The sequence below is a fragment of the Mauremys reevesii genome, linkage group 9 (genome assembly GCF_016161935.1).
Source record: "Mauremys reevesii isolate NIE-2019 linkage group 9, ASM1616193v1, whole genome shotgun sequence".
NCBI classification, from domain to species: domain Eukaryota; kingdom Metazoa; phylum Chordata; order Testudines; family Geoemydidae; genus Mauremys; species Mauremys reevesii.
Window position 1 is genome coordinate 892,766 of NC_052631.1, and position 27,516 is coordinate 920,281.

General features: G+C 41.6%; 1 protein-coding gene across 2 annotated transcripts in view; it reads left to right on the forward strand.

Moving 5' to 3' along the window:
* ACAP2 (ArfGAP with coiled-coil, ankyrin repeat and PH domains 2) overlaps positions 1-27,516 on the forward strand; it is a 119,037-nt gene that overhangs the window by 49,394 nt on the left and 42,127 nt on the right. For both annotated transcript variants that reach the window (XM_039486918.1, XM_039486919.1), the window contains 3 exons: positions 447-542; positions 7,164-7,238; positions 20,772-20,884. In XM_039486918.1, the coding sequence (XP_039342852.1) occupies positions 447-542; positions 7,164-7,238; positions 20,772-20,884 (284 nt within the window). The remainder of the gene's footprint in view (positions 1-446; positions 543-7,163; positions 7,239-20,771; positions 20,885-27,516) is intronic.

The following is a 27,516-nucleotide window of genomic DNA, read 5'->3' on the forward strand; positions in this document are numbered from 1 at the left end:
AGTTATGAATCCTTAACTAACAGGTTTTGTACTTTCCAGCTGGTTTTTTAGGTGTTTGAGCTGCATAGTTTTTAACAAAAGTTTTAAACAATCTGACTAAAACATGACCTCACCTGTCAATTAGATTAGCCCATTTATGAAAGATTTAACTTGGTGGGATGATTCATTTCCTATTTGACCTTTGTATAGTCCTTTAGACCTGTGCAAAGTGACCACAGAGTGGGTGTAGAACACTACCAAGTCAGAATGGTAGTATTTTGCACCCGCTTTGCACTCGCTTTGTACTCGTGTGTTTCTCCACGAAGTGCAGGGCAGTGGTGAATTAAGCCCTGCACTTCAAGCTTCTTTGTGAGAGTTCATTCAATGTGAGTTATGTATGTAAGATCTGATAACGCTCTATTTAAAACTTCTTTCTAATGTATACTTTTATTCTTTCTTCATTCTAGATGTTATCCTTTATGTACGCTCATCTGACCTTCTTTCATCAAGGCTATGATCTGTTTAGTGAGCTTAGGCCATACATGCATGATCTCGGAGCACAGGTAACGTTACAATACAACTCCTGAATTAAAATGCACATACTAATTTGTGTTCGGGAAAACTATTGGGGAGAACTATGTATGTACCAGAGCCACTATACATTTATTCAATAAAAGTGGAAACTATGGGGGATAGCCACCATGAAGGCATATTGTCAGCATAAAAATCATACGTTTTAAATACTACTACTAAGTGTTACTAATTAAATGCAAAATAAAAGTTAATACAACATTAAGGCTGCCATAAAAATGAATTTTATATTTCCTTGCATTTTTCAGATTTCCCACAGCAAAATTAATTTGTCAATTTTCCACATATACAGTAAAATCTGTCTGTTTTAAGTATGTTTGTGCTGTTCACTATATACTGTAAAATGTACAAGTTATGCAATGTGTCAGTATTGCTGCTGGAAACTTAAAAGGGATACTGTCAACTTGAAAATTGTTTAATTTTAATAACGTTTTCAGTGTTGCTGCTGTTAGTGTCGCAACTAAATATAAGGTGGAACAGATTGTGTAACATTTTATGCTAAACAATCAGTTCTACCTTGTATTTAGCTATGACACTCTGAATACCTTTTCCTGACCTGAAAAAAGCTGTGGATAAGCTTGGAAGCTTGTCTTTCACCAGCAGAAGTTGGTCCAAGAAAAGATATTGCCTCACCCACCTTGTCTTCCTTATTTTAATAATTGAGGTAAAACTGATTTCAGGTACTGGCTCCTCCTGAAGACTTTTTGTTTGTTTTTTACAGTTACATTTTCCTATTTTTAAGTATTTCTCTCCTCACTTGTATGAGAGACTCACCCAAGCATGGGAATTGACTACAACTAATTACTAGGGCTGTCAGTTAACCAGAGTTAACTCACATGATTAACTCAAAAAAATTAATTGCAATTAATCTCACTGTTAAACAATAGAATACCAACTAAAATGTATTAAATATTTTAGATGTTTTCTACATTTTCAAAATATTGATTTCTGTTGCAAAGTGTACAGTGCTCAGTTTATATTTTTATTACAAATATTTGCACTGTAAAAATTATAAACAAAAGAAATACTATTTTTCAATTGACCTCATACAAGTACTGTAGTGTAGCTCTTTATTGTGAAAGTGTGACTTACAAATGTAGAGTTTTTTGTTACATAACTGCACTCAAAAACAAAACAGTGTAAAACTTGAGACTCAAGTCCACTTAGTCCTACTTCTTGTTCAGCCAGTCGCTAAGATAAACAAGATGAATTGAAAAATACTATTTCTTTTGTTTTTTACAGGGCAAATATTTATAATAAATATAAAGTGAGCACTGTACACTTTGTATTCTGTTGTAATTGAAATCAATATATTTGAAAAAGTAGACAACAGCCACAAATATTTAAATAAATGGTATTCTATTATTTAACAGTGCAATTGTGCAATTAATGGCAATTAATTTTTTAATCGCTTGACAGTCCTACTAATTACACAGCGGAAACACTTAAATTGACTATACATAAAGTGCTGCCAAGCACATAGGGCACACATACTTTAAACTTAACTACAATAGGTGGTTTGTGGTTTGGAGTGTGTCCATGTGTACATGCATGTTTGTGTTTGCAAATCACTACTGTAGATGCATTGCACTGGTATAAAAAGTGATTTGCAGCAGTGTGGCTTCATATCATTTCAAACGTCTACACTAGGGGTTTGCAGCTGTGCAGCTGTGGTGATATGGGAAAAAGTATAAGAACAGATATTTCTACAGATATTTTCCTTGATCTTTTATTAGGGTTGTCTTGTGTATTGCTTTAGTAGGTTAAAGGTTCAGATAAGTGTGACCTTTTTTAGGCATCTGTGTGCCTTTTAACCTCCATTTTCTTACTCTTTGATTTTTGATTCTGCAGCTTCAGTGTTATAATGTAGGTCTTTGCATATAATTTTCTTGTTCTTTAAAAGAAAAATAGAAGAAATGTCTTTCCTTCATAGTAACTTTAGATTTTCCCAGTGAGGCTTTGATGTTTCCAAATCACTTAAGTTAATGGGGGTAAGGGGAAACGAGGGGAGGGGAGGGAGAAAACTTGTTTTGTAAAATATGAATCTCGGAATGCCTACAACAGATTAGAAATGCAGCAGAGATTGTGGCAAGATCCTAAAATTATGCCATTTGCTATTTTCCCCCCCATCTGTACTTCTCTTCTGTCTATTATGTTAAGATCATGTCTTTTTTTGCTGCAAAGAATGTGCTTGTTTAGTTTCCATGAGAGAGTTACAATTGTTATATAATTTGTACTCATAGCAGCCCCTATATTTGACAGGTTAGAAAAAAGGTATATTGTAGTATTCCAGAATGGGCAGGGATTCATTAGACTCTACAGAAAACTTTAGCAGATACCTGCTGATCATGCTCATAAGTGAATTTTCAGTTGCTTGTAACCAATTTGGTTGTGGATGAATTTCAAAATGGCTACTATTTACAGGTTGACTTCTGAAGTTTGGCTGATTTTAGCTATCTCTACAGAAGTAGCATGGCATTAATGTTTTCAGTGAGAAAACCATATTCCTTTCATAACTCAAATGTGCGACATGATTTTTCTCAAGCTTTCAGCAATAGCATCACCCTTCAGTTGAAAGCAGGGATGGGAAATGTCAGTCCAGAAGAGACTAGTTTAGATTTTGAGTGGGAGACCTTAACCAGTGTGTGCTGCCTTGGGCTCAGTGTGTGCCCTCCATTCCTTCTTCTGCCACATGCCAGGGTCCCGCAATTTCCCTCTGCCAGGGAATCTGTGCGCTCTCCATTTGCCTCTAGCTCCCATATCAGGGTTCCCCATTCTTCCCCATGCTACTGGCTCTGTGTGTGCCCCTTCCCTCCTGCCCCATACCATGGTCCCCCTAATACCCAGAGCTCCTGGTGAGGGGGAATCCCCTATTCCTTTTCCCCGTTCCAGAGTGCCCCACCATGCCTACCCCCTTACTCCTTTTCTTTGTATGCCAGGGACTCTGTCTGCTTCCCATTTCCTCTGCATCTCACAGCAGGTTTCTCCATTAGCATGTCAGGGGTCTGTGTCTATCTTCTTTTCCTTCCTCAAAGTACAGCCCCACCCCCGGGGGGCGGGGGGAGCAGGCAGGAGGCTAGGAGGAAGGAAAGAATGAAGCCTCCTTCTCTCTCCTATCCTTCTGGCTGCCTCTGCTGACTGACATCTGTCCCATGACTCCCAGCAGGGAGAGCAGCTATTTCTTCTCTCTCTCGGGATGTAAATCCTTCAGAGTGTCAATATGTTAACACTATCCCTGCTCGTCCTCCCAATAGAATTTATGCTGGAAGATGTGAATGGGTGTCATTTACTAGTTGGAGCTGTAGACGATTTCAGAGGTGCTTAGAGCTGTGGCTTTGCTAATCAGGTGGCAGGGGTGGGGCTCATTGTACCCCCCCCCCGCTTTCGGTTTTCTGAATTCCCCCCCAAAATCAATAGGGCTCTACCATTTGAGGCCTGAACACTCCCTGAAATTTTGAAATAGATCAGATATGGTATTCAGATGTCATATTATAGCCAAACAAATGCTCTTAAGTTGAGCATAAGGTCTTTGCAAGCTCAGACAGTGATATGAAAGGATTCAGCTGCAAAAAATCAACTTAGAAAATGATTGTCCCTTTTTTGAACAAATAAGAATGGCCATACTGGGTCAGACCAAAGGTCCATCAAGCCCAGTATCCTGTTCTCTGACAGTGGCCAGTGGCAGGTGCCCCAAAGGGAATGAACAGACAGGTTATCATCAAGTGATCCATGCCCTGTCACCCAATCCCAGCTTCTGGCAAACAGAGGCTAGGGACACTATCCCTGCCCATCCTGGCTAATAGGACCATCAATGGCGATCTTCCATGAATCTATCTAGCTCTCTTTTGAACCCCATTATAGTATTGGCTTTCATAACACCCTCTGGGAAGGAGTTCCAGAGGTTGACAGTGCGTTGCATGAAAAAATACTTTCTGTGTTTTAAACCTGCTACCTATTAATTTCATTTGGTGGCCCCTAGTTCTTGTATTATGAGGAGGAGTAAATAACACTTCTTTATTTACTGTCTCTATGCCACTCATGATTTTATAGCCCTCTATCATATTCCCCCTTAGTCGCCTGTGATTGGTTCCCCCTAGAGTGCCATCTGGAGCGGGGGTACCACTGAGCCCTCTGACCCACCAGCCTGGGCTCCCTCTCACACTGTGCTGTTGTGACAAGTTGCAAAGCCCTCCAAGCTTGCACTTTCACCAGCATTCACACAGGTAGGGGCACACCCAGCTGCAGTTACATGCAGGCTCTGTAACCACCAGCTCCCAGCCTAGGACCCCACAGCAGTATGTCCTGCCCTGGTCAAATCTGGCCAGTATATGGGTTTAACACCTGGTCCACCACTCTCTCTCCTTTCCAAGCTGAGATTTTCCCCAGGCACCTTAGTCAAACGCACACTGATTTGGATTAAAACGTAAAATAAGTTTAACTACAGAAGGATAGATTTTAAGTGATAGCAAACAGATCAAAGCAGATTGCGGTTTTGTTTATTTGGTAAACTGAGCTTAACGTACTAGATAGGTAGGATATGAATTAGCAAATTCGCACTCCGAGTGGATACAGGCTGGCAGATTCTTAATGCACAAGCTGCCTTGGCTTTTCAGCTTGGGTTTCCCAGGTTTTCATACACAGGCTAGCAATCCCTTAGCCTGGGACCATCGCTTCCCCCCCATTCAGTCTTTATTCCTCAGGTGGTGGTCGAGGGAGAGTGAGGTACCATCATGATGTCATTTTCCCCCATTTTATATCTTCTTCCCACTCGCTGGAAAGCTCTTTTGCTGTGCCCTGGGTCAGACAGTTCCCATTGTGTAGTGTTATCACTGAGGCACTTCTATTGTACACAGTTCCTGGGGTAATCCTTGTACTTGTGTGCACTTCCTCAATAAGCCATTAGCATTGTTTGGCCTTTTAACTGTTGGACCTGAAAGGCTGCTTGTGGGTGTGTTCAACCTCAGAACGTGTTTCAGTAACACACACACAGCCAAACTTCATAACTTCGCATATGATGATAGCACATACAATCCAATGAAATACTCATGTCTAGCAGAGCAAGACTTTTAGAATACCTGGATTTAGTACTGCAGCATCTTCCACCGTGTGCAACGGGGGGTGGTGCTGGCAAGAAGCAAGGTATGGTGTCCAGATTCTGAGACCAGTTTTGTGCCAGCCTTGGCCCTATGAAGTTTAGAGCAGCCGAAGGCCTGTTCTAAACATGGCCAGGTAGTAATGGAACCCCAAGGATAGCTGGAATAAAGCATGCTGTGGACACCTGCTGGGGGCATAGGCGCCAGCTGCAGAGCCTCTCTTCTCAAACAGAGAGATGCGGCCAATCGCCGTTCCTTTTGCATTGCCATAATGGTAGAAAGGGGCAGGGCAGAAATCCTTACCCATAGTTGTTAGTTTATGCACTGACTTTCTCTGCTAGGGATTCTGTTGGTCAGGTACCTTCTCCATGACTGACTTGTGGTGGAGAAATGCAGTTGTGATCTGATACATACAGCTTTGCTGAGGTAGGGCAAAGGCTGTGTCACATGTGCAAAATTGCTGGTCATCACTCTGTTTAGTGCCAACTCTGTTAGTCCTCAAACCATAACTTCTTTATTTGCATTAATGTTCAGTGATCTTGTAACAATGATTGGGGCTGAGGGAAGTATAATATTATGGTTTGGGGTAAAAGGACCAAATTACTGTACTTAATTTTTATGTTGCAAAAGTCTAAAGTCTACAAGAGTATACAAAATATTATACCACACACTGTATCGTACCGAAGGATTGGTCAGCGAACTTCCATCTCCACCTCATCAGAATACTTTTTAACCAATCATATATTCATAGATCTCTCACAAGTAGTTCTGGGTAAAAGCACTGACGTCAGTCACACTATTATCATAGTTTTACTGATATTTTATTACAAGATAAGTTTTACATAGTGATATTTGAATGTTCTCAAGACATTTGAATGTTTGTTTTTTTTTAGAAATATCTCCTGTGCCACATTTTCTGCAATAATCACTATTTTTTACAACATCTTGGAAGCTGCAAACAAGCTGAATAGCAATAGAACCTTGCCCCATTTAATGCTGTTTCAGGGAGCACATGGGAGCTCTCGATTTTAAAAAAGCCCAGGTGGGGCCGTCATCTTCTTTTTAGAGGGGAAAGTCACCAACCTCCCCTTCTGTCTGGCATTCTCTGCTAATGCTACTGCTGCTGAACGGACCAGTCAGCCAGCAAGAGCAGCTAAAGCATGAGTCATTCCTTTCTTCGGAGGCTGAACATGTCATCAATGCAGTGTACCAGTCGCATATCCCTGGCACCATACTATTCTTGGAAACGTTTTCCTTAGACCCTAAAGGAAATGTACACCTATCAAAGAGGTTTTGTGTCAGGAAAACTTGTCCTGTTAATTCAGAATGGTAGTAAAATGTTTTAAACAGGACTTTAATTGATAGTAAAGGTAAAGCTCTCTGATCAAGGAAGTGACTTTCCTGTGTATAAGACAAGTCATGCAATGTCTAGACATCATGTATTTTTTCTAATATGCATTACAAAGTCTAAAAGAGCCAAATTTATTTTTCTCTTTACAGCTGGATCGGTTGGGTGTAGATGCTGCAAAGGAAAGGAGAGAGATGGAGCAAAAGCACTCAACTATTCAACAAAAGGTACTTAAAGGAATGTAAAATAGAGAGAAGCTGTACGCACATTTTATACATCTGCTTGGTATGTTTCAGCAACAGAGCATCACTGCATTAGAACTGCCAGAAAGTGTCCTTGCAGTGCAGTGAAATAGAATTACAGGTAATTAAATGGAGAGGTGGTTTGCAGACATTCGGATTGCGTTACCAAACAAGGTCACAATATGTCTGTGCGCTAACTAAAATATCAATTTCATTGTTCTACTGAATGAGTATATTCAAATGCTGAGAAATCTGACTCTGAATATGGTACCTTGGAGTCTTCATTGCCATAAAGTTAACTTTTTGCTTGCTGTAATTGTTCAGTATATAGCTACAGAAAGGGCATTCTCCATAGGCCTTGTAGATGTATGTTCTGTTTACTTTCTTCCTGAATTGGGGCCAAATATGATAGTGTTTTGAAGTTAAGAGTATCTGCCACCTTGTAGACAAACAGTTAAAGAAAATCTATGGGGAAGCTTGGCTTGTATTTCTTATTAAAATGTATATGAATGTGAAAGCTAAACGCTAACTGAAAGTTCGTTAATGGAAAATTTGAATATGTACTAACTGGTGCTATTGCATGTTGGGAAAATTGCAGCCGTTTCAAATGGAACAAAACATCTTCAGTGGCATGGATAGTTATAAAGATCTGGGTCAATATTCATTTTGCTATTGTAATACTAGAATTTCATAAGAAAATTCAGCAGCAAAATGAAGTTGGGAATAGGATGGAAGTTCTATTTTGGGGAAAAGCTATAGCTGGAAAGTAGTAGGCTCTTCGAGAACAGCAGCACCTGGCGCAAGATTAAGACCTCTCTTGGTACATACTATCAATTGACCACTGAAGGAGTAAGTTACGTGACTTGTTACCATGAGCTATAATAATTGCTGTAGACCCATTGTCCTTACTTGTTTTTTTTTTCCTTAAATGCTGCATAAGGCTGCATTGCAGGTAAATGATTTCTAATAAGCTGAGTGGTTACTATGGAGCTTTTATAAAGAAATGCAGTACTTATGGAAACCTGATCAGTTAGAACTTCAAAAACACGTATTGGATCTTACTACTTGTTGCTGTTCAACTATTGCACTTGAGTTAGGTTAGCAAACTATATGAAAATAATTTAATTCATCAAGTCATCTGTAATTGTTTTCTTAATAATGTTACACCATTTACATGGACTCCCAGTGCATTTACAGATGCCATTCATGCTGTTGTTTTTGCTCTAAAAAGCTCTAGGGTTTAGAACATATGCTTCTCAGCTCACAAGTCAAGATCACCTCATGTGCTACGATGATAGTGCCCAAATTCATAATTCTGGGGCTTGAAGGAAGACTGTTTTTGGTGGGAAGCCCTTACCTTGAACAACAGCTTCTAAAATTGCTTTCCTTGTCTCTCTCCTCTTCAGATCCTTCCACTTGCCTATGTACCAGGTTTAAGCTGCTTGCCTCGCAGGGCCTTCACAGCTCTCAGCTGGCCTAAAGCCTAGATCTTGTTTCTTATGTCATCGCATTTCCCTGTCACTTGGTCTAGAATGCCAGCCCCTTGCTGTCCCATTTCTTTCTTTCTTTCATTCCCATCACCCTACCATCTTCCATGCTGCCCCATAAGCATGAGCCCTCACAGTGTTGGCAAGCCAAGCACTCCCCTCCTCCCACCAGTCTTCACATCCCTCCTAAAGGTTCATTTATTCCCACAAAGACTAACCTTCAATAAAAAGTGTGTGTGTGTGCGCGCATATAATTCAAAGTTTTAACTTGACACCTTATCTAGGTCTTCCAGTGTGCCTGTATAGTCTTCTTTGAGTACTTGCTTATGGCCATTCACGTTGCGTGAGTGCCATTTGCACCGTTGCTGGAGATTTTTCTCTCAGTGGTATCTGTTGGGCCGGCTCTAGCACCGTCTGGTGCTGCACGCTAAAGCACTAGTATAAGGGGCCCCACAGGTCCCACTCCCTCTCCGTTCCTTCTTACCATCTGTGGTGGTTACTGGAACAACCCCTCTTGCTTCAGAAAGGCATCTTTCAGTGGTTTCTTCTGTATCCTAGTTTATTAATCTTAGTCTAGTTGTAGCATGAATATTGTAAATAACACTAGTGTAGATAGTTAGAACCTCTCCTGTGGTATGCCTATGGCTGTGAGCGACCCACATTCCAGTTGTCTGAAGTGTCTGGGAGTGGCTCATGTACAAGAGCACTGTCAAATTCGTTGGGAATTTAAGCCTTGTACGAAGAAAGACAAAGAGGCTAGATCGAGGTCTATCCTAATAGAAGCTGCTCTTAGACTGGCTTTGGAGCCAAGCTACTTGGGCCTCGGTGCAAAGCATTCCTCCAGCACCGCACGTATCCTGGTACCATTCTTCATCTCTGGTGCTGAGGAAGAAACACAAAAAGCAATGATCAGAGAGAGGGCGCTTGCTGGTGCCAAAGAAAGGCAAGCAAGGGGAAGGTGGTAGAGTGCAACCCATGCTGGACCACTCCACCCCTTCCTTCCACCCTCCCCAGCCCCCCGGTCTTGTGGTGGCACCATTGACTCCCCCCAGAATGTTGTCTGCTGCGGGGCCCCTTGCTGATGCCAAGAAGTCATTGTGGCACCAGTGGAATCATGGTGCCTTCAACCCCAGAGGCCTTTGCATCAGCCAAGGACTTATTACTCCTGGTACCACCGACTCCAGTGGTACAACCACCAGCTCTGATGAGCAGGAGAGAGCATGGTGCTCCGAGCTCCTTTCTGGTACCGGGACCTTTGATACCTTCCAGGGGCAAATTGACCCTACTTTCTTCTATGAGGTCATCCCCAGTCCAGCACTGGTTGCCAGACCCTCAACACCGATTGGTGGAAGTGAGGGTTACCGCTCCCCTGTGGTCACCTCAGGACTCCTCCTCACCGGAGTCCAAGGTGGAGCCCTACACCCATCCTAAGAACTGCCACTGGTACCCATCTTATGTGCCACTGGACCCTGGTGAGGTTCTCCTTGCTGATACCTGGCCAGGTGGACAGAGGGTTTTCTTTGGTACTAGGTCTGTCTCCTCACCAGTTCTACTCGGTTGGTTCTGAGAGGAGGGCTTCTGCACCACTCCATTCAGCACTGAACCCAGTACTGACACGGGACATGGGCCCCATTGAGGTAGTTGAGGCTGAAGAAGAGGAAGTAGTCCCCCCACCCCCGGTACAGGCCTCTTCCTCCTCCTCCCATCTCTGCAGAAAGATGACTTTATATCCTATCAGGAGCTTCTAAAGAGCATAGCAGCTATCCTGGGGCTGGAGCTTGAGGAGTTTTAAGGAATCATCTCACAGCTTCATTGACATTCTGGCTGCAGCAGCACAATATAAGGGGGCCCTATCCATTAATGAGGCTGTAATGAGTCCGGTCAGAGCCCTGTGGCAGACCCCGTCTTCTCTCCCTCCCACTTCAAAGAGCGTAGAGAAGAAATACTGCGTTCCAGCCAAAGGGTATAAGTACCTATACTCTCACCCACCTCCTGGGTTCCTAATTTATTGACGGCCAATGAGAGGACTAGACAGGGCCAAGCAAGTGCTACCCCCAAGCAGAAGGACACACAAACTCAATCTGTTTGGGAGAAACATTTATTCGCCAGGTGGACTACAGCTATGCATCTTGATCCAAGAAGCCCTGCTGGGGAGATGCAAAATTACAACTTGTGGGTCTCCATCCAAATGTAAAGACTACGTGCCTCAGGACTCAAGGCAGGAATCCTCTGTCCTCTTCTAAGAGGGAAAGAAGGTTGCCAGAGCCTCTCCAGGCAGCCCTGGATTCAGCTGACATGGCGGCCAGGCCCGTGGCCTTTGCAGTGGCTATGAGGCAGGGTTCTTGCCTGGAGTCTTTAGGGCAACCTCAGAAGGTCCAGCAGTTGATTCAGGACCTCCCTTTCGAAGGCTCATTGTTTTTGGAGCAAACGGACACAAAGCTCCAAGGCCTGAAGGACTCAAGGGCTACCCTCAGGTCCCTGGGCTTCTGTGCTCCAGCCCCTTTGAGGAAACACTTCAGGCCTCAGTAGCCAGCCCATTTTGTGGGCTCTGCCACCAAGACAGGACCTGCTCAAAAGAAGCAGCAGCGGTTACAAGCACAATCAACTGCTTCCATCTACCTCAGCCTCAATGCAGGGGTCGCATAGGTACTCCGGGCAGGCCCAAGCAGGCCTTTGGAAGGTGAACCCGAGGGCACTATGCCAGTTCCTGCTTTGGATCCTGCCCCCCTTTGTTTCTGGGCCAACTTTCCCACTTCAGCCTGGTGTGGTCCCACGTCACATCAGACCACTGGGTGCTAAATACAGTGGTGGGTGGTTATACCCTTCAGTTTTCATCCACCTCTCCCTTCCACTGCCCATCCCTGTTCCTCTTCAGGGACCCTTATCACAAACAACTGCTAGCCTTATGGGTGAGGACTGTGGAAGAGGTACCTCAAAAATTGTGAAGGAAAGGGTTTTACTCCCAAAATGTCTTAATCCCAAAGAGCAAGGGGGTCCTTGCTCCTATCCTGAGCCTGCGTCACCTCAAGTCAATTATCTCAAGAAACTGACGTTCCACATTGTCTCCCTAGCCTCCATCATCCCATCCTTGGATCCAGGGGACTGGTACACAGCCCTTGACTTGAAGGATGCTTACTTTTATATTTCCATCTTCTGTGGCCACAGAAGATTCCTCAGGGTTATAGTAAACCCAGACTCACTATCAATTCACTGCTTTCTCTTTTGGCCTGTCCACGGCCCCCGGGTTTTTACGAAATGTGTGGCAGTGGTAGTGGCCTTCCTCAGACTGGCTGATCAAAGGCCAAGTAAAGAACAGCATCAGCCTGGGCCAAGCCACCTTCCGAGTACTGAGCCTGTTGATAAAGGAAGAAAAGTCATTCCAGTACAGAGAATAGTGTTTATTGGGGCAGTGTTCGACTTGACCAGGACAGAGCCTTTCTTCCAGAGGCTCAATTTCAGACAATGTTGGACCTGATATCCAAGGTCGTGGCCCATCCAATCACAACAGCCCGCATTTGCCTCATGCTCCTGGGACACATGATCACGTGCACTTGTGGTACAGCACACAAGGCTGGGCCTCAGAGCCTGCAAGCGTGGTTAGCTTCAGTGTACTCACCAAACAGACACCGCTTGGACTCGGTGCTCACTGTTCCAGCCCTGGTCCTCGCCTCCCTCGTCTGGTGGAAGAGCCCTTGTTCGGCGATAGTGGGTGTCCCCTTTGTTGCCCCCCAGCCGTCACTGACAATAGTGTCAGATTCTTCATACCTAGGTTGGAGAGCACACTTGATTACCTCAGGACACAGGGCCTGTGGTCCTAGGAAGAACTCTCCTAGCAGATAAACATCAGAGAGCTCAGAGCGGTCCGCTTAGCTTGCCAAGGGTTTCTTCCCCAAATCACAGGCCATGTAGTACGAGTGCTGATGGACAAACCCTCAGCCATATTCTACAACAAGCAGGGAGGAGCACACTTCTCCGCCTTGAGTCAGGAGGCCATCCCTCTATGGGGCTTCTTCATGAAGCACTCCGTTCATTTCAAGGCTTCCCACCTTCCAGGAGGCAGGAGTGCCCTGACAGATAATCTCAGCATATCTTTTTCCCTTCACCATGAGTGGTCCTTTCACCCAGAGGTCATGAGATTCATCTTCCAAAGGACAATGTTCAACTGTGCCCCCCCCATATGGCCTCCTGCCAAAGGTGGTCTCGCAGTTCCATAGCAACCAAGCCATTTTCCTGCCAGTCGTCTTCCCAAAGCTGCACAAGAATTCAGAAGAGTGGCAACTTCACTCCTGGGATGTTAGTCGTGCCCTTGCCTTCTGCATCGAGAGGGCACAACCGTTTTCCCAGATCCATGTGACTGTGGCAATAGTAGACAGGATGAAAGGACAACCAGTTTCACCAAGAGAATCTCATCCTGGATAATCTCCTGCATTTGGTCATGCTATGAGCAGGTGAATGTTGCACCGCCTGCCATCTTGACCGCTCGTTTCACAAGAGCTCAGGCCTCTTCAGCAGTCTTTCTGGACCATGTTCCAATACAAGATGTCTGCAGTGCTGCAATCTGGTCGTCAGTGCATACTTTCTCATCCCGCTACGCCATCACCCAGCAGGCTCGAGATGACGCCAGGTTTGGGAGAGCAGTGTTGAAGTATGCATGTCCATGAACTCAGAGCCCACTTTCTTGGGTATTGCTTGTGAGTCACCTAATGTGGAATGGACATGAGCAAGCACTTGAAGAAAAAATGGTTACTAACCTTTTATAACTGTTCTTGGATATGTATTGCTCATGTCCATTCCCCAACCCACCCTCTTACCCCCTGTCACTGAGGGGAAAATCTCCGACAGTAGTACACACGGCGTGCACACACCTAACGTGGACTGGACAAGAGCACCATATCTCTAAGAAAACAGTTACAGAAGGTCAATAACCATTTTTTGTGTAGATGGCAAGCTCTTCAGGGACAGGACTGTTTGTGTATATAATAATCATAACTCATTTCTCAACTGCTTCGACAAAGACTTGGTTTGTTCTTGTTGAAAGGTGTATTTTTTAATTTTGGCTTTTCCTGAGAGGTTAATGTAAAAGTGGTGGGGCTGGGTTAGATGTGCTGGGTAGTCTGATTTTTCTTTAGGTAAGATGATCTCCATTTGTTATGGTTTAATTTATGTCTGCAGTATATGCATGAACCTGATTGACAAGGATGCTAGAAGCAATCCATACGTTTAAAAATACAGTAAATGAAGCTTTCTCTCATATGCTTGGGTACATGGTAGTTGGTGGAATAAGATGGCAACATCAGGTATGTTCTAGGACTCTTTTTGCTATAAATGTGCAGACGGAAAAACAAGTATTTTAGCTGCCAAAAGGGAATAGGCAGCCTTCAGTGAATAGTATTCAGTCTAATGCGAGACTGCCAGAGCTCTTGTTTTCGTAGAAGTCTGATGCAGCCAGGTGTTGCAGCAACAACTTGTTGAGTTATTAAATAACTTTGGACTCACTAAGTTAATCCCTTTCTCTCAAGGCCATAATAACTTTTTGTTTTGTAACATAGTTTGTATGATGCTGTCAACACAGCAATAATATGGAACATATGGTTTTTACTGTATTCAAAGTGTTTTTCATTGTATTCAAACACTATTCTTTCACGTAAAAAGTAAATGCCTAGAATAATGCTCAGGAGGGAGATGGAGTGAGAGTGGATGGATGAGAAAAGTATCATAGCAGTCTCCTCCAGCCAAGATGAGGAGCCAGATGCTGCCATGTCTATGAATCAGGAGTGGATTCCTTCACTACTGTTGCTGAAGCACATGCACGTTTTTGGCCCTTTGCTCCTGAAGGGAAAATGATCCCTCTCAACCAGCTAAAACAGAACTATTGGAAAAATAAGAGTTACTTCCTGGCACTAAAATAGGGATGAGACAACCTTGTGTTAGCAGAAGCTAGGACAACTTCTCGAGATATTTTAGCAAAACCCAAAATAGTTTAAGTTTGTTGGGTTTTTTTTCTAATGGTGATTCAGTTTCAAAACCAAAGATATCTTACTGTGATGCTGGCAGTGTGTGAGGGGGAATAGAAGATTCCCCTCTCAAAAGCTGGGTTTGCACAATGGATATCCTAAATACTGGGTATGGTGTATTTTTCATTAAGATTTTCTTTCCCCTCATCTCTGCTTTTGTCACACTTTCTGTATTTGATGTTCATTCAACCTGCTCCATTTTCCACCCTATTTTTTATTGGATTTTTTTCTCTGCTCCTTTTTTCACAGTTTCACTTAAGCAAAATACAAACCAACGTTTGAACATTGAGTGCCTTCAGAATCCAGCAAAATGAGTTTAACCATCCTTTCTATAGACTTGAATGAAGATCTTATAACCAGTCACTAATTTTGGCTATTGGAAGGATCTAGAACTGCAGTTGCTGAAGAATAGGATTATATGCAATAGCCGCAAGAAAATTATCTTATCATAAAAGTGGAAAAAATACATGTCGCATAGCAAATTTTGAAACAAATCCAGTATGTCTAAAATATTGGTGATGTTTTTTAAGAATTTCTGAGAAATGATGGCTATGATGTAACACTGTCAAGTTGAGTAAGACGTACTGGGATGTTGCATAGGCGCTGACTTTTATTTTTCCCTGGGGTGCTCTGCTCTGCCCCTTCCACTGAGGCTTGCCCTTGCGCATCCTCTTCCTACCCCTGCTCTGCCATCACTCCACCCCTTCTCGCTCCTCCTCTTCCCACCTCTGCTCCAAACCCTCCCCTGAAACTCCCACTGCTCGTTTTTCTCTGCACGCCCTCAGGTGCTGCCCCCAGCCGCCGAACAGCTGATGCTGGTGGTGCTGAGCACCCAACATTTTTTTTTCTGTGGGTGCTTGATCCCAGAGCACCAATGGAGTCAGCAACTGTGCATGTGACTTACTGAATTAGTGTTGGTTGCACGTGTGAAAGTTGCCTTGAGGTAACTTTACTAAAGGGATCCCTGTCTTTCAAAGATATGAAAAAGTAGACGAGCATACTATACTTTTCAATCGTTTGTCTGCCTCACTTCCTCTACATGCCCCTCCCCCAGTAACCGGCAAATCTTGAGAAATGAGTGAATACCAAAATAGAAAATATAGTTTGAATTAGAAATCGAATGTTGTAGCACTTCAGTTTTTCTGTGCTGGCTAGCTGAAACATACTTTCTGTTTAAATGAAAAAATTTGCAAGTAAGTTATCAATCTTTAGCAATATGTTTATGCTTAAGGAATATAAAATTCTAAATCATGTGAAATGACTGGGTATATTGCCTATAGCATTCTCTGGAAAGAGCTGGAAATATTTTTTCCCCTCTGATTATTTTTGTGATTCATGAAACTTTTTTCCATATGCCAGGATAAAAATACATTACAGTAATATGACTGCTTTGCCCCTCTTGTTTATATTGCAAAATACAAAGACGCTAAAGAAAATACTGTTTGCCATTTTTTTTCAACATCTATTCTGTTGCTGTTATAGAAAATTAATCTCACCACCACCACCCAACACACTCCAAAACTCCACCTCTGAAATACTATGGATAGAGCAGTTGGAGGCCTTTAATGGGTTTTGTCTTTCTCTTGCAGTTTGAGCTTTGACTCATATGTAAATGACCTGATGTGAAGTACAAACATTAAAAATACTTAGTCAGTTGTGTACTGCATGTATTTAGGGAAGTATGAAACTGTCTGCACCTTCTTTCAAGTCTTAATGTACCATGTAAGGTTGCAAGTCAGTTGAGCTAAGATCAGCAATACTGTCCATGCCTTAAGACAAAGTCGTGGTTTTAGTCAACCTGAATTGAAGCAGGAGCTGCATAATGAGAGAGCACTTGGATCATTTACATTCACACAAGGCTACAAAGAAAGAAACTAATGGCTCACATTTCTTTTTACAAAACAATTGCTATACCAGAAACAATTTTGCGAATCTATAGGAGAATGTGATGACTGCATGGCACTCTTGGTTGGGTAGAAAGAATCCAGGAAAGATACCCTTTTTCCTCAGACAAGAAATCACAGAAATCATTAAGGACAGTAAGATGCAAATCTTCAGCAGGTTTCATTATGTTTGGGAGTTGGTAAGTTTGAGAGAAATTAAAACACTTATTAACTTAACATTTTTCTTACAAAATGTAATTAACTCAGCAAATTTTAGCTCTTTTGAAAAGGGGACAATGTGTGTGGAAAAAGAAACCCTGAAAATACTTTGTAAAACACTTCTATTTTAAAATGTTTGTATGTAATGTACACATCCTTTAAATGGTACTGTAATATTTATACTGAGTATGCATTTTTATATGAAATTTTTGTAATATTTAGCATCTTCTGAATTTGAGAACAGATATCAAAGTATTAAGGGTTATGAAGTGTTGAGGAATAAAGAAAAGTATGCGTGTCTGAATTCTGGGTTTTATGAGCATTGGGTTATAAACTGCTTTGGTTTTGTGTTTTTAATATATAAGCCCATACAATATCTGGTCACTGCTAAAATTCAAACAGTTTTTACTTTTATAGTGAGTGCCTATTATCAGATTCTGAATTATTAGCCAATGTTCTGATCATGATATAGTTACCTATTAAAATAAATTGGGAATAGCTGAAAATATTCTGTGTGTAAGCTCTTTGGCCGTTTTATTGACTAATATACTGTCCTGTGCCCAGGCACCTGTTGTCTTCGTTGCCTGCATCCATTCATAAAAGGCCTATGTTAACCGTTGTAACCATCCCATTGCCCTGCTTGGCTAATCTTCTGCTAGGTCATCACACTTTCTTCCAATCACAGGGGCAGAACAATGTTCCCTCTGGGGTCCTTTTAGAATCCTGTTAGTATGGTATGAGGCTTATCAGTGGGAAGAAATTATGCTGTCTTTGCTGCCTCCTCTTTTCCTTATACCCTAGGCCTGGTCGCAACCCAGTTTGTGTCCATTCACCTATTTCAGTTAAGGGCGAGATTTTCTCCCTCCTGCGGCCCCTCCTCCCACGGCACCAAAATAGCTAAATTCAGTACAACCCCTAGTTTGGCCACAGGTGTACCAGTATAAATATGCCTTATAGAAGTATAGCTTATTTTTCCGCATTTCCATGAATAAGCTATGCTTCAACAAGCACCTTTATACCAGTATAAATGTCTCCATACTAGGAGGCTGTACTGCTGTAACGACACTCTCATATGATACTGTTAAAAGCAATACAGAAAGCGTTGGTAGATGAGCCCCTATGGAGCAAAGCTCAAATGAGAGAGTTAAATGGAGGTCCCTCATTAATTTAGCTACTGCTAAAAATTAGTATGGTCTGAACCACCTTGCTCTCTCTGGAGTCTCTGTGCAAGTTTGTCATTCTCACTCTCAGCAATGAACTGCCCCTCAATGTGATGAAGGGCTGGTTAAACCTAGGGCTTGTCTACACAGCTCTGCTGTGTAGGGTAGATTCAAATCCCGGCTTGCCATGAACTAAATGTTCTAGTAGAAAAGCCCTCAGTTTATTTCAATTTGTTTACAATGTGAATTAAGATAATGCTGAATTCAGGTCACTTTAATTCTGAATAAGCAGGACCACACAGTGGTTTCATGCAGTTTAAACTACTTTTGAAAGTGAATTCAGTTTGTTTCCTGAGTTTGCCCATGTAGCCAAGCACTAAATGTGTATTTCTTGTCCTTTGGGCCATGGCTTAAGATTTCACAGTGTATATATGTATATGATGTCACTCTGTGTGCATGTAAATCCCTGGCAGACTTCAGCCCGTTATATGCAATGAAGATCTAGAATTTCTTGGGAAGATTTGAACTGTCCACCCAAGGAACAGATCTGTGCACCTCCCAGGAATATGAAAACCAGCAACAATGACTATGCATACTACTTATAGATCAGCACCCCCTTCATAGAAGTGAATCTGTCAGCCTCCCTGAAGAATGTAATAGCTGACCCAGTCCTTAAAAAAAGCCAACGTCAGATGGAGACAGTCTTTCTATTGTCCCGTCTCTAGCATCACATTCTTCAGTAAAATCACTGAGAAAATAGTGACAGCCAAGCTCCAGCTTTGTATGGTCTCTGCAGCCATGCTGGATGCTTTGCAATCAGGCCCCAGACAAGGACACAGCATACAGGGGGGTGGGCAAACTTACCGATCCTCTGAGCCACATACAATAATCTTCAGAAGTTCAAGAGTCTCAAGACACACGCAACTTGCCCTGCGGCGTGGTGCCTACTGGGGCTTGGGACCTCATCCCTGTGGGGCGACACCTGCTGCGACTTCAGGCTTTTTCACCCGAGCAACGGCATTCCCTGCTCCTTGCAGGGAAGAAGCCCCTAGCTCCCGTACCCTGCCCAGGGCGGAAGCCCCAAGCTCCCTCCCCCAGTCTGGTAGGTGGAGAATTGGGGGGAGTGCAGGGGGCTCCATGAGCCACTCTTTAACTGTAGAAGTGCTGCATGTGGCTTGTGAGCTGCGGTTTGGCCACACCAAGCATACAACCAGCACTAATGGCATTAAGACAGCCTTCTTATGGCAGTGGATGGAGGCTACATCTTGTGGTTCTATGCTTAACCTCTCTGACTTCTGACACAGCTGCCCTGTTTAGATGATGTGTCAGGAGAAGGTGGTGTAGCAATACAATGGCTTCAATGGTTTCTCTCTCTAACTGGATGCAGAGAGAATGGACAACTGCTTTTCTTCCTTACCCTCACCTAAGGACCTATCCTAGTCTCCCTCTTCAGTATCCATGCAAGACCATTTAGAGAGTGGTGAGGCCAATAAAAGGTTGATGACACTCAGCTATCTTTTTCCTTTTCCAAAAAGTTAATCAACATCTGCACAACGATGCTGCAGGTCTACGGGTGACTAACTCCTGGAAGAAGAGTAGCTACCTCATATTAAAGCAAGCCAGACACAAGGGCTGATGGTCAGAAGAGGGGCAAAAACTTTGAAGGCGTGATTGGGTCATTGTGTCCCCTTTCAAATGAAGATGCATTTTGTGTCACTGCAGAAATTTTGGGATACGTGCTCATTATTCCAAAATCCATTGGCTGTATCTTTATTGACAGCCGTGCTCATGTTTTTGTTCGGTGGACCCTGTGAAGTATTTATTTTGTGTTCTGGATGTTCAGCTTCCATTCACTTTTGTGTTTTTCGGCAAGGTTGAGAAGTCCTGTCAGACTTGTTAGCCAGATATTGTCGTCCTTTGCTCATTGTTTTCCCTCTCAGACATTTATTGAATAATCTCTGATACATGATTGTGAGTTCGGTCTTGATTCCAAAGGGCAATTCGGGATATGAATTTCACAGCCATCTAGTGTATTTGGATGCTTATTTACTATTCATTTAATTGGGAATAGTGTTCATATCCCTTAGACATCTTGAAAATCTCACCCTATTAATAAAATATCAGATGTGAAATTCAGAACAGACACTAAAATTCAGATGTAATCAAAGCAGAGAGATAATAAAAGAAATAGGGTTGTGGGATGGGGGACTCTGTACAAAACACAAATATACAGTGCTGAGCATGTTGTTGCTGTGAAATGTAACATTCCAGTAAAGGCCCGGTGGTTACCACAATTTCTGATTGATTTCAACTTTCTGAAAATATACTCTTACTTCAGGTATTGTTACTTAGTCACTCATTTGTATCTAGACAGTTGGATGCACTGCTTTTAATCAAATTACAGAAGTTTTCATATTTCAGTTTGATTTTCAGTTTCTTGGCTTTTCTGACACTTGCCTACTGCTGATGTGCAGTTTATTGAGCTATAGAATGCTGCTCTTTTTCACAAGTATCTGTAAATATGGCTGGTAAAATTCCCCATGTCTTATTATATAATGCAATTACGACAGGTATAGATTTTGTGAAATAAAATTGACTCCTTCCCTGAAAATTCACATTCTTAATGTTGTGTGTGGGCCTAATAGTTGCAGAATTATTAATAGGTATTGCAAGCATGATGTCATTGCCAAATATCTGCACAGTTTGAAATTAATGTTTTGAGTGGCATTTGAAATTCTTTTTTTTTAAATACCAGGATTTTTCCAGTGATGATACTAAGCTAGAATACAATGTAGACGCAGCCAATGGCATTGTTATGGAAGGGTATCTCTTTAAGCGAGCCAGCAATGCCTTCAAGACTTGGAACAGGTAAGACTTCAAAAACTCTCCTTGTTATGGTTTGTAACCATACTGATTATTAGGCTAAATTCTGGGCTGATGTAGAACCCTGGAAAACCCCATTAATTCTACAGAGTTGCCTGAAGCATAAATTGGTGCACCATTTGGCCTGTTGTATTTACTGCAGTGACTTACAGAATTCAAGGAAATTTCTTATTTTGTTTTATTGCTTGTTTGCAAGCACAGGGCCTGATCTTTGCAAGTCCTCATCTCAGAGCTTGTATTGAAATAATAGACACCACAGGTGCTGGCTTCTAATTTTCCCCGGGGGTGCTCAACCCCTGCTCCACCCCAGATCCCACCCCCTTTGCCCCAAATCCACGCCACTGCCTCTTCCTGCCCCCAATCCACCCCGGGCCCCAACCCCACTCCACCCCTCTCCTGCTGCCCCATTCTTGTTCCTCCCTCTCCCTACCAATGCCTCCTGCACGCGGCAGAACAGCTGTTCTGTGCTGTGCAGGAGGCGCTGGGAAGGAGGGGGAGGAGTTGATCAGCAGGGCCGCTTTGGGTGGAGCATTATAACTCGTGATTGTGTACAAAATGTCATTATCTATAAATATAAACCCTGGGGAAATAAAAATGTATAAAGACTTCTGGTTTTAAATGCAAATATACAGGGGTGGGTGTGGGGGTGTGTGTGTGTGGGGGTAATACTGAGGGACTCCAATGACCATGTCTGCATGGGGACACCGGAAAGCTAAGGCAAATCAATGAAAGGTGTGAAGTCAGTGCACACAAGTTAGCGTGTTATCCTGCCTCCCCCATGCTCTCGTTGAAAAGTAAAGTAGTCTGTTTGCTGTAACTTAATCTTCCTTGGGTTAAATTTGTAAATTAAATATTATTCTTAATATTTTACAGTTTATTTACATGCTCTTCTCAGCTGTTGGTGCGCCTCAATTGTGATTTCAAGGGAGTGCAGTTCTAGAAATGATAAAACCTCCAGCATGTATGCTAAACTATAAACTACAGCTCTGCAGTTTTAAGTCCTTTCCCTGACCATTCAGTGCTCCTGTTTGTTGTTATGCGCCCCTAGCATTGCCCCAGTGCATATATTAAGCCATGTGTATGCTATTGTGTTTCAGAGTGACAGTGCATACTGGAGTATGTTCTGGGATTTGCGTATACTTTGTGTTGTGCTGTTCAGTGATTGATGGATGTTTGATAGAATAGATCTATTCTATCAAACATCCATCAGTTTTAAAACATTAAATGCCATTGGCTGGATCTTTTTCATTATAAAAGAGGGGATTGCTGGTAGGGTTTTCTCTGCAAGGGCCCCAATACTCTAGGATTTGCTCTCCCCCCATGGTTAAAATATCTCCAGATTCTGACTGTTTTCGGGGAGGTGAAGGGTAGGCTAGCAGAGGTGTTAGAGTGCTGTTTCACGCTTTGATTTCCTGGATGGCAGAGTTAGTTGGTTACTGTTTGATTGTTTATAAAGGTAGTCAGATTTTTTGTCAATTTTTTCAGTGACAAATGTTTTTTCAAAGAAAATTATAATTTTCATCAACACTTTTTTTTCCTTCAGAACTTTTTCTATTTTTAACAGATACGTTATCTCCCCATGTGTGAAAGCCTAGTTGAATGTCCCACAATCATTCTAGGAATGAGGAAGATCAGATGTGATGGACTGTATAAGGCATCACAGCATTTAGTATTTGAGTCAGGATAGGACATTTGTTGGTTTTGTGTTATGTTCATTCAGATTTTTCTCTTGTATAATCTAGCTAATAGTTTATAAATTACTACTGAAAATATGACATTAAGATATTAAAAATAATTCTTTATGGACTATACAGTCATTTGTCTACTTTGATCAGTGTCTACAACTAGCTCCATTTTCTCCTTTCTTAAAAAGGAAATAAGCAGGTCAGACTAAATTATCACAATGGGCCCTTCTGGCCTTGGAATCTATGAATCTTTGGAAAAGGCAGCTATTGTTTAAGTTACAGATTCTAAGGCCAGAAGGAACTATTGTGATCTAGTCTGACCTCCAGAGAACTGCTCCAAAATAAACTTCCAATTTTGCTATAAAAATTGTCAGTGATGGAGAATCCACCATGACCCTTGGTAAGTTGTTCAAGTGGTTAATTAATCTTCCTGTTAAAAATGTACATCTTACTTCCAGTCTGAATTTAGCTAGCTTCAGCTTCCAGCCATTGGATCATGTTAGACCTTTCTCTGCTACATTGATGAGCCCCTTGTTTGTTCTACATGTTAGCACTTTATAGATTGTCATTGGGTCACCACTTTACCTTCTCTTTGTTAGCCTTACGGAGCTCAGTTGATTTGAGTTTATCACTATAAAGCATATTTTCTGATTCTTTAATCATTCCTGTGGCTCCTCTGAACCCTTTCCAATTTATCAACATCCTTCTTGAATTGTGGACTCCAGAACTGGACACAGTATTCAGCAGGGGTCTCACCAGTGATAACCTCTCTACTTGTACTTGAGATTCTCCTGTTTATACATCCAAGGATTGCATTAGCCTTTTTGGCCACAGCATTGCACTGAGAACAAATTTTCAGTTGATTTATCAGAGTCACTATTTCACAAGATAGAATCTCCCATCCTATAAATATGGCCTACATTCTTTCTTCCTAGATGGATATATTTACAATTAGTCATATTAAAAGGCATGTTGTTTGCTTGCTCCCAGCTTACCCAGTTATCCAGATACAATGCTATCAGTGACCTGTCCACTGCATTATTTACTACTCCCTAATTTTTGTGTCATCTGCAAACTTTCAGTGCTGGTTTTGTGTTCATCCAGGTCATGAATAAAAATGTTAAATAGCATTCAACCAATAACACATCTCTGCGGGATCCCACTAGAAACACACCTGTTCGAGGATTCTGTGTTTATAACTACATTTTGAGACTTGTCAGTTATTAAATGGATTTAAAATTGGCTGTGTGCCATGTTAATTTTTTTTAATCAAAATATTGCGGAGTACCAAGTCAAATGCCTCCCAGAAGTCTAAGTATGTTAACATCAACACTATTCCCTTTAACAACCAAACTTGTAATGTCATCTTTTTTATAAAAAAAAATAAAAAAAAATCAGGTTACTGTGACAGGATCTATTTTCCAAAAAGCCATGTTGACTGGCATTAATTATATTAACCTACTTTAATAATTTATTTATTAAGTCCTATATCAGTTATGCCATCATTTTGCCTGCTATCAGTTGTCAGACACAGGTTTATAATTACTTGTGCCAATATTTAAAAAGAGTTAACAGAATGACCCAACATTAGCTTTCTTCCGGAACTTTCCCAGTGCTCCAGGACTTATTGAAAATTGACATTAGTGGTCCAGCAAGCACCTCAGCCAGCTCCTTTAAAATTCTTGGGTGCAAGTTATCTGGTCTTTCTGATTTTAAAAATGTCTCACTTTAGCTGCTGTTTAACGTGTTCCTGAGCTACTAGTGGAATGGAAAGTGTGTTATATCATATGATATGATTACATCAAATGTTGTTTTCCCTGAATACAGAATGGAAATTTTTATAGAAAGCTTCTGCATTTTGTGCATTATTATTGATAATTGTACCATTGGCACCAATACGCTTATTAGGATTCTTTTTGTTCCTAATATATACTTTTACTGTCCTTAGCTCTACTGAGTATGGATTTCTCCTTGTGTCCCTCTGCTTCCCATATTGATTTTCTATAATTCCTAACTTCTGATTTGTATTCATTATTATCAAGTTCCTCTTTCTTCCATTTGTTTTAAATACATTTTTCTTACTTTATTTTTATTTACAAGTACATTTCTAACTTTAGTTTGCAGTAACTTTATCTGTTTCTGAAGTTTAAAATGAGAGGTGATAGAAATATGCATTGTTTACATATAGAAACTGGACATCTCACTGAAATGTAATTAGAAATATGAAAGGTAAAGGTGACACAAGAACCAGTTTTACACTTTTATTACAGTGACATCACACTTTATTACAATGAGAGACATTCTGTTGGGGGGGGGGGGATTTTCTCTTGCTCTCCTATTTTCTAGTGTGTGGTTACTTTAATTCCCAAACTGGCCAGCTTGTCTCCATGTATTCCCAAACTGGGAGGGATTGGAACTGCTGTGGAGGACAGGGTCATAATTCAAAATGATCTGGACAAATTGGAGAAATGGTCTGAGGTAAACAGGATGAAGTTTAACAAAGACAAATGCAAAGTGATCCACTTTGGAAGGAAAAATCAGTTTCACACATACAGAATGGGAAGAGACTGTCTAGGAAGGAGTCCGGCAGAAAGGGATCTAGGGGTTATAGTGGACCACAAGCTAAATATGAGTCAACAGTGTGATGCTGTTGCAAAAAAAGCAAACGTGATTCTGGGATGCATTAACAGGTGTGTTGTGAGCAAGACACGAGAAGTCATTCTTCCGCTCTACTCTGCTCTTGATGCTCTTGTTAGGCCTCAACTGGAGCATTGTGTCCAGTTCTGGGCACCGCATTTCAAGAAAGATGTGGAGAAATTGGAGAGGGTCCAGAGAAGAGCAACAAGAATGATTAAAGCTCTTGAGAACATGACCTATGAAGGAAGGCTGAGAGAATTGGGTTTGTTTAGTTTGGAAAAGAGAAGGCTGAGAGGGGACATGATAGCAGTTTTCAGGTATCTAAAAGGGTGTCACCAGGAGGAGGGAGAAAACTTGTTCACCTTAGCCTCTGAAGATAGAACAAGAAGCAATGGGCTTAAACTGCAGCAAGGGAGGTTTAGGTTGGACATTAGGAAAAAAGTTCCTAACTGTCAGGGTGGTTAAACACTGGAATAAATTGCCTAGGGGGGTCGTGGAATCTCCATCTCTAGAGATATTTAAGAGTAGGTTAGATAAATGTCTATCAGGGATGGTCTAGACAGTATTTGGTCCTGCCATGAGGGCAGGGGACTGGACTCGATGACCTCTCGAGGTCCCTTCTAGTCCTAGAGTCTGTGAATCTATGAATTGTGCAATCCCCTGGGCAAAAGATTTGCTTTTGGTTTGTGTTCATATTCCTGAGATTCCAGAGCTAGCCACGAATCAGATGCTATAGTCCAGAGCACTCTTACTGGCTATACAATTAACATTACTGACAGGAGCTCAAACTGTTTTTCAATGTGGCATTTAAAAAAGATAATTGCCAGTTCCACCCAGTTCCTGTCAATTAGCACTTTGACATCTTTTCAGTATTTTTAAAATACTTCTTTGTAACTTATTTCCTAAAAATACATTGGAGTAAAAATCATGGCACTTTTTACAAAAACATTTTGCTCTAAACTTTCCAAGATGTTTTCCATTAGACTATCTTTTTAAAACTGCCATTGTTTTTCCTTAACTATCAAATGGATGCTGCCCTAATTAAATAAGTTTTTATATTACCTTTGATGAAGACACCATATGGAAATGTAAGAAATAAGTTGACAGCTTTTGGGATTCTTTGAGGAAATTATCTGCTTACAGGCAAGCCCCCTTTTCCCAATAAAATAACGATTTACATTTTCAAGACCAGTGATGATTAAAGGCAAGCAAATACTATTGTAAGTTTTCATTGGGTATGGAGCAGATCAGTGCAGTGCTAGCTGACAAATACTGATTGTGCATGTCTTGGTATACACCCCCACCCACCAAGACATGCACAATCAGTATTTGTCAGCTTGCACTGGTGTGTGTGTGTGTGTGTGTGTGTGTGTGTGTGTGTGTAAGATTCATAAAGAAACTTGTGGACGGGTTACGAGGCGAATCATTGAATCTGTACCCAATGTGACATTGTTGCCTTGTAATTTAATTTTATCGATCAAGACAAAACAATTAGGTGACATTCTCTGAATGTTTGTTACATTGAATGTTCCTCCCTTTATTTTCATTTTGTGTGTGTGTGTGTGTGTTGGGAGTGGGGGTCGTATGCAATGCTCCTTTTTGAAGCATTGCAAACTAAAAATTTTGAAATCTTGTATACTACTTCTGAGAGTATTCATATACATGGTGATGGACTTCAGTGGCTATGGGAGCTAAAATGTAATATTTTTATAATGGAAAGCTTGCAAAGAAAGGTATGCAGATTACTGCTGGAGTAAGAGTTATCGGTATATGTACTAAAAAATACACATGCACTTCCTCAGTGGTTCAGGAAGTGAAACCACCCTCTGTTCTTAGTGTGATGCACTGTATGGAAAATTATTTGGGTTCCTGGAAATTCAATTTACAAAAATTCCTTCACTTTTTATCAGTGGTATATATGTGAGTGAATATGGTAGGTGGAAACAAATCCCTTAGGAAGTAGTACTCTCTATATATTCTGTGCAGTTTGTCAGATTGGGCACTGTAAGCCTTATCTTTGAATTCTGCTGGGTTTTCATATCATGCTAATTCTTCACTTATTTTGCTCATTTTGCATTTTCATTCCTTTCCCTCCTTTCCCTTATGTTTTAATCCTACCCCATTTTTTCACATGACAGGAAAAAGCCAGATCACATCAGGTACCAACCAGCTTTTTATACCTTCCCAATGTTCTTTGGCACGTAAAAGCTCATCATTAACCCTGCATTTCATTTTGATTACTTGCAATGGATAGAAAGTGTCTGGTTAAGAAAACAGAGGGATTTTGCATGAATT